Source organism: Chrysoperla carnea, chromosome X, assembly GCF_905475395.1.
Source record: "Chrysoperla carnea chromosome X, inChrCarn1.1, whole genome shotgun sequence".
NCBI lineage: Eukaryota > Metazoa > Arthropoda > Insecta > Neuroptera > Chrysopidae > Chrysoperla > Chrysoperla carnea.
In genome coordinates, this window is record NC_058342.1 from 20,597,744 (window position 1) to 20,610,019 (window position 12,276).

The window sequence follows — 12,276 nt, forward strand, 5'->3', positions numbered from 1 at the left end:
AAAGGTAGCCTTCGAAAAATGTTTCTTTACTTTTTGTACAATGTATACACGTGTTTAAAAATATACGATACAGTGATACCTCGAACTTACACGATAGGTGGCATCGAGACATAACCGCGTAAGTCAAATTCGCTTATGTTCAGGCCAGTATTCTGAAAAGTCCTTCCGCTTAACAATATTGACGCTACGAACAAACTTTTGGTATAGGTGTTCATAAAATCACCTATTTAGTTTTTCGGTTGCCTGTCCGTCTGTCAACACGATTACTAAAAAACGAAAAAAAATATCAAGCTGAAATTTGTACAGAGTGCTCAGGACGTAAAAAAGTGGGATCGAGTTCGTAAATGAGCAACATCAGTCAGTTGGGTCAATTGGGTCTTGGATCCTAGGACCTACGATTCAAACCGTTTGAGATAGAACAAAAGTGTAAATAAAAAAATTTTCCTTCTAAAAAAATATAAACAACTTTTGTTTCAAACATTTTTTCGTAAACATCACTGTTTATCCCTCTCACCGACTATTGCGAGGGCGAAAATTATATTGTATGTATTATATGGGAATATCAGTCGTGTGTGTGTGACATGTATGTATGTCTGGCTAGCTAAGAGTGGCTTCCTTTCTTTACTTACATGAACAAACAAACGATTTCGTAATCAACATTGTCTATCATCTTGTTGGTTGGTACCATACAGATTCTAGGTCAAATTATAAAGAGCTCTAACATTTGGAAATATATTATCTTGTAACAAACTCAAATATTTTTGTAGATCCGTCAATAAAGAACAGTCCCATAATATGATCACCCAATATTTCAATCCTTCTGTGGAAACTGAATTCTGATACTAATATATCGATGCTGATTCATCTGAGACTAATATCCTTTTTCGTTTTTGAGTTATCGTGTGGACAGACAGACAGATAGACAACCGGAAATGAACTAATGAGGCAATTTTATGAATACCTACACCAAAATTTTGTTGGTAGCATCAATATTTTTAAGCGTTACAAACTTGGGACTAAACTTGGTATACCTTGATATATTTCACATGATATAAAAATATAAGAGTAAATGATGAAAATTTTGAAAAAGCAAAGACATTTTCTATTTTTATCTATAGTTTCCTAAGACTGTTCTCAACTTTATAAAATGTACAGTCTTAACTGATACTAAAACTAGCTTGACCCGTAGGGAATTTCGCAATGCGGTACCCGTGCGGTTTCCAAAGCAATTCGGTCGATATTACTTATTTGTTTAATAAAAAAATAGTTTATGCAATATCCTACCGGGCTATCCACCGCCAACTTGCACTTTTACGTGCAGGAGCATTTTTTAAACGGATTGTGCAAAAATTTTCCGTGCGAGAATTAAGCATACTCAATGACGAATTTTCTCGGGACTAAAAGGTAAAAATAACACATTATTTGACTAAGAACATATAAACCAAGCCTTTCAAATATAAACCAAGAAGCCCTAAAAGTTTAGTTGGTTAAGGCGTTATCAATTCCGCCCGCGGTATGCATAGGGCAGCGGGTTCGATTCCCGCTGTCGCAACAAAATTAATCTAATTAATAGTTGTGATGGGCTGTGTAGTGCATGGTATATGCATGAAGGAGGTGCACTCAGCCTCTGAAATTGAGGAGCTGATAAATGAAATTATCAGCAGAAAGTTGGTAAACCACATATATAGTATCACAATGGGCTCTATAGCCTAAGTGTGTCCTTTGTCGACAGCCAATATAACCTAACCTAATCTAAATATAAACCAAAACTCCCTACAATACTGTAGACAGGCAAACACCTTAAAAACAGGATAAAAATAATAATGTACTCACCATCAACTTTTCTTTATTGAGTCGAATCAGGTCCGAGCCCTTAATATCTTTAGCTTTAAATACATCTGCATATGTGTATAAATTTAATGCGGCCATCCATTCGACAATATTTGTAGAGGTCCATTCTGATATTGGCTGTAACAATAAAAAAAATAACAATTAAATAAAATCTTTAATAATAAATGGTCTTATCCAATAATAAGCTTTTTTCCGCGATAACGATTCATTTCAACAATTAATTCACTAAATGATTCATTGATTCATTTAAAGAACTAAATTATCCATTGATTCATTCACCTTGTACTAATTTATCTCATAAAAAAAAATCGTAGCGCAGAAGCTGCATTGGCTAAGTGAATTTGCTAAGAGTTTGAAAAATAACACATTTTTCTTAAAATCGAATATTGCATTTTTAGTTTTTCAAGAATGTTTATTTCGAAAACTAAGCGTGAAGAGAAATAGTCACATTAATTTTTATACCATGTATATGAAATAAGGTATACTAAGTTTAATCCCAAATTTATAACGCTTAAAAATATTGATACTATGAACAAAATTTTGGTATAGGTGTTCATAAAATCACCTAATTAGTCCATTTCCGGTTGTCTGTCTGTCTATTGTCTGTCCGTCTGTCATCATTATTACTCAAAAACGAAGAGATATCCAGCCGAAATTTTTATAGCGTCCTAAGGACGTTCGTTAGATGTTCGTAAATGAGCAACATAGGACAATTGGGATCTTGTAAACCGTTAGGGATAGAACAAAATGTTCCTTATAAAAAAATATGTAAAAAAATGTTCCTTATAAAAAAATAAACAACTTTTGTTTGAAATATTTTTTGTTCGTAAACATCACTGTTTACCCGTGACAGCGCAAATTATGTGGAAATTGTATAGTATGTATTATATGGGAATATCAGTAATATATGTGTGACATGTATGTATGTATAATATAACAGAGTAATCAACACTGTCTATACATCGTATTTCAACAATTATTCCAGTCAATTGTTTTTTTTCACTTGTTTTGCTTAAAATTGATCAAAAAATACAAAAATATTTTTATTTTAAAAAAATTAAAAATTTTGTACTTTGCTTGGAATGTAATTTTATTGTCGTACCAAAAAGTACCCTATGCCCTTCCCCAAGGTCCTAGCTATCTCATAAAAATTAAATAGGAAAAACTGATTGATATTCTCTAAAAAGACGTTAATTTTGGAAAAAGTAAATTTTTCTCAACGTGAAACCAAACATATCGACGCGTATGTGATGGAAATTACATCCTTGCCAAGTTTACACATTTTTTAACTGGCCGCGAATGATACGGAAAATTAATTATTAATTAATTAAAGTGCATATGAATGAAAGCTTTTAAAACATTTCTCAAGTTCAGCAGAACATTTTGTTAGAGTAATATTGACACGCTGACGTTTATATTTACGTCAACGGCTAACGTCAGATAAAAATTAAACATTGATATATCAGACCATTGATTTTCTTTAAAAAAAAATTTAATAGTATTATTAATAGTTTATAATATGAAACGAAGTGTGCGTTATGCGCAATATCCGCACTAGGCTATTGTCCGAATAATACATCCACAACGCGTTAAAAGTATAATTAAAATGTTCACAATATGGTTGCATTTTTATACCATGTATATGAAATATACCAAGGTAAACTAAGTTTGGTCCCAAGTTTGCAACGCTTAAAAATATTGATGATACGAACAAAATTTTGGTATAGGTGTTCATAAAATCACTTAATTAGTCCGTTTCGGTTGTCTATCTGTCTGTCTGTCGTCTGTCCGTCTATCATCCCGATAAATCAAAAACGAATAGAGATATCCAAATGCAATTTTTATAGCGTGGTTAGGCTGTAAAAAGTGAATACGTAAATGAGCAACATAGGTCAATTCGGTCATGAGTCCGTAGGACCCATCTTGTAAACCGTTAGAAATAGAACAAAATTTTAAATGACAAAAATGTTCCTTATAAAAAAAATAAACAATTTTTGTTTGAAACATTTTATCGTAAACATCACTGTTTACCCGTAAGGTCGCAAATTATATAGTATGTATTATATGGGAATATCAGTTATATGTGTGTGACATGTATGTATGTGTAATGTGACAGAGTAATCAACACTGTCTATACATGGTATTTCAACAATTAACTAAGTCAAGTGTTTGTTTTCAATTGTTAAATCCAGTAATTCAATCAAATTAAACATTGGACCTTGCATCAAATCAGGCTTTTTTTGATATGTTGTTTGCAATGTAACGGCAATGTTAAATCCAAATTTTCGACTTCGGCAAACAACCGGATAATGCCGAAAAATAAGAAAAACCTCGAAAATTATTACTTTATTTCAGTTTTTGCCGATTTAGGCCTGGAAAGGCTGGTTTTTCATCAAAAAATGTGGTATTTATTTTTAAAGAAGGTTAAATTTTCAACAATTTGATATCAAGCCGATTTTTATAGGACCGATAGTTTCCGAGATACAGCTCTTCAAAGTTTGTCTATTTTGTCAAGTTATACGACTTTTCGCAAAATAGTAAACCGTTAGAGATAGAACAAAAGTTAAAAATGTTCCTTATAAAAAATAAACAACTTTTGTTTGAAACAATTTTTCGTAAACATCACTGTTTACCCATGAAGGCGCAAATTAGGAAAAAATTTTTGAGTCCATTTTCTCTAAAACTATAAAAGATAGGAAGTTGAAAATTTTCACTTAGCTTCAACTAGTGGTCTTGTGAAACATTCTGGAAAACGAAAAAAAATTCTGGAAAATTTGTCGCTTTGCGCGGAGGATTGAAAGGGTGAGAAATGTTATATGAAGTTTAGAAGCGTACCAAAATTTTAAAAATTCCATTTTGTTGATGACAAAATTTTAGATTGAATCACATTGTCGTCGCTTGGATAAGAACGAAGTTGGTTACTTTACCCACATCATAAAATGTAATTGTATATATAAAGATATCCAAAATAGTATAAAGATTAATAAATAATGATGTGGGTGGCCTCTGTTAGAGGCATATGTCAGAGAAACGGAGGTTAAACCCTATTATTATTATTAAGAAACTCATAGTGTGATCTTAGTAGTGTGAATATTTTTTAAAATATTATATTATAAATTAGTGATTCGAGGGTCGATTTAATTTTTTTTTTTTATTTAATACTTTAAATAGTTTCAAGGATTAGTTTGTAAAGAAAAAAATGTATTACAATAAAAGACATGTTTTTTTATGTCCATTCATTTTTAATTCAAAAAATAAAATTTTGTTTTTGGTGTAGGTAAACGTACAAAAAATTTATTTGCTGAAATTTTTTTCTTCTTTAAAGTACCCCGCACACAATACATTGATTTTTAGTTTCGGTTAAAATTTTTTGAAAACTATTGATTAAGATAGTTTTGATCATGCTGATCAAAAGTTCTCATGGATTCAAACCTGAAAAACACTCCCCTTCCGAGCTACAGCCCTTCAAAGATTCCTACATGAGATATTGATTTTTTTTTTGCGATTAAAATTCTTTGAAAACTATAGATTAAGGTAGTTTTGATAATGTTGATCAAAAGTTCTTATGGACTCTACCTTCAAAAACATTTCCCTTTAGAGCTACGGCCCTTCAAAGGTTATGCCTACATGAGATATTGATTTTTGGTTTCGGTTAAAATTTTTTTGAAAACTATAGAATAAGGTAGTTTTGATCATGCTGATCAAAAATTCGTATAAACTCAACCTTTAAAAACCCTTACCTTCAGAGCTACACTTCAAAGGTTATGATGCATGTTTTTTAAAAATGAAACTGGAGCTATGATGGCATCCGATTTGAAAAACACCATTTCGAGAAAATGTTATTTAAAATTTTAATACAGAAAGTACGATATCTGTTATGTAAAAGCGTTTATAAAAATGTACTATTTTGACTTATGGCACGAAATGTAAAAAAATTTCATTTTGAAAAAAAATAGGACATTCAAAAACAATTTATAAACAAGGAAGAGATAGTTACAAAAAAAAAATAGTTAAAAATAGATGTTGAAATTTTGTTTTAAAGAGGTTAAGATAAGATCAACAAAAAATTTATGAATCCTGAGTGTGAGATTACACTTTAAATGTGTACAGTTAGATGTCACCAGCAATTTTATAAACAACTTTACATTATTAAAAAAATTATAACTTAAGGTAGTACGGGTCGTCCATAGACCATCTTTTTTTTCTTCAAAATTTTAAACAGCGTACAAAATTTAATACACACATTACCATAATTTATCATAATAATTAAACTGATTTTATAATAATTAATAATACATAAAATTCTATTTAAAAAAAAAAAGTATTTTAACCATTCATTTGATAAGTTATTGTAGTTATAAATCCTATATTATCGACATATTATACTATAGAAATCTTCTGTATCATAATGGAAATAATAGATTTGGCAACGTTACAATGGTTTAAAGCGCCGAGTTATGGTTCTTTAAAATTTTCAGAGTCGATTGTCTATTTTATAAAAACCATTTTATATGTATAACCATTTTATTTTTTTAATTGTATAATAGTCGTAATTATTCATTGAGTATATCAAAAAAGATGGCTGTGAAATATTTTATATTGACTGTTTTTACAAAATTTATGGTAATTATATTGACTGTTTTTACAAAATTTTTTTTATTTATGGTAATGTCATATTAAATTAATTTAAAATTTTTTTTTTATTTTTTTATTAATATATTCATATAAATTATATCTCATGTGTTATTCTGAAGTATGAGCTATATTACTGTATAGTTTCATTAAAAACCATTCGCTAGTTTTAGCGTGAAAGCATAACAAACAAACATGCTTTCTTTCGCATTTATAATATATAGAGATTTTACCCATACTACCTTAAAAATTCGTTTAAAATATTTTTATTAAAAAAAAAAAAAATCAAACTAAAACGTTTCTAAAAAAAAGACGCAAAAATGGGAGATAGTATTTTGTGTTTAATCATTTGCCGTATTTTTATGATAAAAACTCATTTGTGAGGAGTATATTTTTATATTTATTTTATAAATAGTGGCATTGAAAGGCTTGGCTGACATTCGTTGATTTGGTTATAGTATTTAAAAAAAAAAATAAAAACTGGCAAACACGAATCGACTACTACTGTGATCACTTCACTCCATGTGTTTGGAATTATTAAATATGTGTGTTCAGAGAATATTATACCTGGTTCTGAGAACACTCCTTTGAGGCTTGTTTGTCCGTCATAGAGGTTCACTTTAGACTACGACATAGTGTGTGTATGCAGGGTGAGCGAACCATCACACGGGCACTACTCACTGGACAGGCGAAACATTTCATTTGAAAGCTAATTTAGCTTTTATTTTGTATCTTTTTAGGTTATAGCCCATGAAAATAAAAGATTTTCTCCTTAAAAAAACCAAGTGAAATTTTTGCACCGCGAAAAAGGATTTTTTTTAAATATCTCGTAAACTATTAAGTTTATCGCAGTTTTAGTTATTATATAACTCGTTTGTGAATTAATTTTACATAAAAAAAGTTCCATACAAAATTTCCGTAGAAGCAAAAGTTTTCAAAATATTTACCTGAGAAAACTTAAATCGTATAAATTTCGATTTTTGTCCCAATTTCCTAGATCAGTTTTTTGTATTTTATAAATACGTATTTCGACTACCAAGTAGTCATCATCAGTATGAATTAGCTAATCGTAATTACTCTTATTATGTATGTTACTCGTTGCTAATTTGGTGGCGGACTGCACATTTATATTTTCGTGCACCTATAATTTATACTTTTCAAAGTATCTATAAAATTGTAGTGTCAGTGACACCAGCCAATCAGTTGATTAGTGCTTGGCAAATGAGCATGATCCTTGGCGAAGCGGTAACTTTTTGTTGCGGTAATTAATAGTTCAAAGTCCCTTAATCACAATAAACACAGTTTTGGGGCAAAATTGTGAATTATTTCATTTTAAAATTGTGATTTTTAGCACAATACCTTATGGAACAACTCACAATGATGTTAAATGTACAAAACCTAATCCGTGATTGAGCTTTAAAAAAGTTTTAATCATGAAGAAAATTTATCACAGATTCTCTTTATACAAAATAACATTACCTTACGGTGTTTTCCAAAAAGAAAACATAAAAAAACTTTGGTTTTTGACGTTTTAACGTACAAAACTAGTTAAATTGACGCATAAAGTTTATTTTTTACGATATATTTAAAGCATTAAAAAACATTTACGTTATACAAATATTATTTTTGTTCATAATTTTATGCATAACTTACGATTTAAATTCGATGAATATAAATTAGATGCTAACTTGACTAGTCATGTGGCGGTCGAATTACTTTAAATAATATTTGGATATTGCATGATACTTTAAACCTTTAGCTTGAAAATGAGATGCCGATTTTCAGTGCAATTAGTTAATTAAATATATATAAATATTCCGATCCGATAAAAATTAATCTGATAATACTATTTTTGATGACTACATCAAATCCATTTTATTGCTAGAGTAGTCCATCTATTGGGTAATTCACCCTGATAACAAAAAAAAAAAGAAGCAATTTTTTATGTTTCATAGTGATATAAAAGTTTACATGTGAGATATTCTTCCATCTTTATTTAATTTAAATAAATTATACTAATTGTATTCACTCTGACTAATATTTGAACATATGCACTGTACAGTATTTCAGTATTCCTCTAAACACCACGTGAATTTTAATTTATTTTTATTTTCCACCAAAAATATAGACTTATTCGCTGTGCTCAAGGTCAACGAAGAACGATGACAATGTGTTATATATATACCTTTCATGACGCCCATAGAACACGATTTATTTGGTTTAAGGAATATCTGATTGGGTAATTGGAAAAATTGACCCAATATTTAATAGATCCGGATAATTGTTGTAATTACGAGTTGATTGGGTTGAGTTTGTCCGACTATAGAGGAGTTGGTTGAGTTCTGAAGTTTTTAGCCCTTGCGTTCAAAAATGGGACACTAGTAGAGAAATTTTTTTCGGTTTTTTTTTTCTGATATATTTTTTACCTAATTATATTTCTATGAGCTAAAATCGTAAGTGGCTGTCAAGGTCGTTCTTAGAAATAAATAAAAATATTAACTTTTCGGGCCGGTTTGTGTACTTTCGTAAGTTTAATTTAAGTTGTACTCGTTAAATTAAATAAAAAAAAAACTTTTAATAGAAATATGATGAAATTAGTTAAAATGAATTTAATTATTTAGATTATTTGTCTGCTCTAATATTTTCACTTAATAATTTTTCGAACTTTTTTGTTAATTTAACTTTATTTCGAGTCGATTCGTGGTAATCCCAACTTTCTTGTATGTATAGTACAGAAAATCGTTATTGTTGGGCAGTTTTTCCCAAGATCTCTTACCAATTAACAATCAAGCACTTAAAAATGCAATTAGACAAAAAAAAATTTGGCGAAATGTTCTTGAGTAAGCTTTACACTACAAATAAAAATTTTATTCATATTAAAAATCAGATTTTTTTTATAGACTTTTTGAGGGATAAAAATCCCTCAAGCCATATTGTACTGGTATACTACGCCAAATTGTACTGATAAAACGGGCATGACAGTGTACATGTGTTCACCGAGTGTTTGTGCCAGAAATTTACTTATTTATTGTTCATTAAGAAGGAATAATGGCGTCTGAAAAAGACTTACTCGTAATTAACAATACAATAAGAATATATATACACGCACTAGCCAGTATATTTCGGAACGATTCACCGGTATGGCGTCGGTTTATGACGTCATCATCACTGGCAGTATACTGGTGAATATTACGGAACACGCCCACGATAAAAATTTTGACCGATGCGATTCGGTCAATATTAATTATTTCTTTAAAAAAAATTAGTTTAAACAATATCCTTCCTAAACTAAACTAAAATTAAGCATGCTCCATGACGGATTTTGCCAGGACTATAATAAGGGGTAGTAAATATGACCTTAGTGACGGAGTTGTGCGGCTCGCGAGTTTTTTCTTTAAAATTGATCAAACAGACTCATTCGATGCATTTTAAAAGATTTTTTTACAACTGAAATTTTTCCACTCGATTGGAGTTAATATAAAAAAAATAGTTTTAACAAACGCATATTTTTTTAATAATTTTAACTTTTTTTTTTCAGATTATAAGATAATATTGATAAAAGTGCTTGTAGAGAGATAATATTGATAAAAAATTGTCAATAATGACTCAGTGCAGTAAATTTCAGCGTAGAGGATGAAATTCTATAAGGTTCTTTTACAGTTTTGAATACAATTAACGCGGTAAATAATACGATAATTTTTATAACAAGGTAAGTTAGAAAAAATTAAATTAACTACAATTTATTTTCCTAGGATTTTTTATCTTAGACTAATTTAAAATTCTAAAATACTAATTTTGATCGAAAAAATTCAATTTTGTATTCTCGAACACTGAGCAATTTAGTCGCAGAAACGATGCAATGAAGATCGAAAAATTTGAACAGTAAGTCGGATTTGAATGCGGTTTTCAGCATTCGATTCGTTAAAGCGTCAGAAAATTTTGTGACCTAAATTGATTTATAAGAAATTAAAAATATGCAATTTGCAAAAATAATATGTATTTTAATATCCCGTGAGAATTGTCCGAGTCCAAGGTACCTGGTGCCTGGTTGCCTTATTCGGGAGTTTTTGGGGTCACTGAACACAAATATCGCTACAAAATTTCATGACGCTCTGACGAATCGAATCAAAATCAAAAATCACAAAAAATTCCTATGTCATTCAAATGACGACTCATATAGGTTATCCTTTTCAATTTGATATTTCTAGAGCAACCCATATAATGTTAAGAATTATGTTTGTCGGTACAAATTGCTCAATTTACGTTCGACCAAATTTTCACTGTTAAAATAATTCTATATATACCTGATTTTTGCATATCACACAGGAAATCTTAGTGGTTTAGTAGTAATGTTTAAGGTAGTATGGGGCGTCAACAGACCATCTTTTTTTTCTTCAAAATTTTAAATAGCATACAAAATTTAATACACACATTACCATAATTTATCATAATAATTAAACTGATTTTATAACAATTAATAATACATAAAATTTTATTACAAAAAAAATAAATAGTATTTTGACCATTCACTTGATTAGTTATTGTAGTTATAATTCCTATATTATCGACATATTATACTCTAGAAATCTTCCTTATCATAACGAAAATAATAGATTTGGCAACGCTACAACGGTTTAAAGCGTCGAGTTATGGTCCTTTAAAAATTTTCGGAGTCGATTGTCTATTTTATAAAAACAATTTTTTTGTGACATATTAATTAAACTTGTCAACCTATGTCAACGACATCTGTTAATAATTTTTAAAGTTATCATACTCATAATGAAACATACATAAATTACGATGTGAATTATGATTAATCGTTAATATTTTTTGATAATGATTGATAACATGTATTTTTTTTATATATACAATTTCTTTAAACTTTAAGCTTTTTTTTTTGGTGCATTATTATGTGAACACAATTTTTTTGGAAATATGAGACCTTGGTCTTGTATAAAGAATAATGCACGGGATTCCATTGAGTCAATGTAAAAACTACGATTTTTAATTTTCAATATTTCATTAAAAAAGTCGATAAGGCATCCTCAAACTTGAATAAAACATTATTTAGATGCTTATATTTAATATAACAAAAGGCTAACTGTTCTAAGTTTATTTTTATATTTTACCCATACTACCTTAAATTGCTTACAAAAAAACCGGATTTTTTTATTTAACATTTTTATTCGGCTGCTTCAGAATAAGTGTCAGATTTTTGTCAATATAGATTTTGTTAAATTATTAATGCTGTTATCTTCCTACAATATTGTCAAAAACTTTTGAATTATATATGCGGTCAGAGCATATAAATTTGTAGTGAAATAAGGTACACTAGCTCGGCTCGTGCGGAATTCCGCTGACATAGTTACCGTAACTCGTGGCCACTCTGTATCCGAAGCTAAAAACAACACACAAATTAACTTCGTAGAAAAGTGGTGAAAAAAATATTAGAAGAACATGTATTAAAAATATTAATTATTTCTAGAGTATTAGAGGAGCATCTGTAAAAACTAACATGTTTGCCTAATAATGTTTTGAGTATTATATGTCTTGACTATTAGGAGAGCATCTGTAAAAACTAACATGTTTTCCTAATAAACTTTTTATTTAAATTTATGATATTTTCTCGTTCATGTTATTTGTCTAACGTGTTTTTTGATAAACGGTACACATCTTTAGGCCGTAAATATATTTTTCATCAAACCTAGAGACATAATAAGCTTGAAAATGAGAAGTGAATCATGGAATTTGATAAAGGAATAAAGAAGATAATGGTAGGACAGAAAAAAACTT

The 12,276-nt window shown here is 29.3% G+C and overlaps 1 protein-coding gene across 1 annotated transcript in view; it reads right to left on the minus strand.

Annotated features, from left to right (window-relative positions):
* LOC123302198 (phosphatidylinositol 3-kinase regulatory subunit alpha) overlaps window positions 1-12,276 on the minus strand; it is a 60,079-nt gene that overhangs the window by 29,844 nt on the left and 17,959 nt on the right. The window contains exon 4 of the mRNA XM_044885036.1: window positions 1,834-1,968. Coding sequence (XP_044740971.1) covers window positions 1,834-1,968 — 135 coding nt within the window. The remainder of the gene's footprint in view (window positions 1-1,833; window positions 1,969-12,276) is intronic.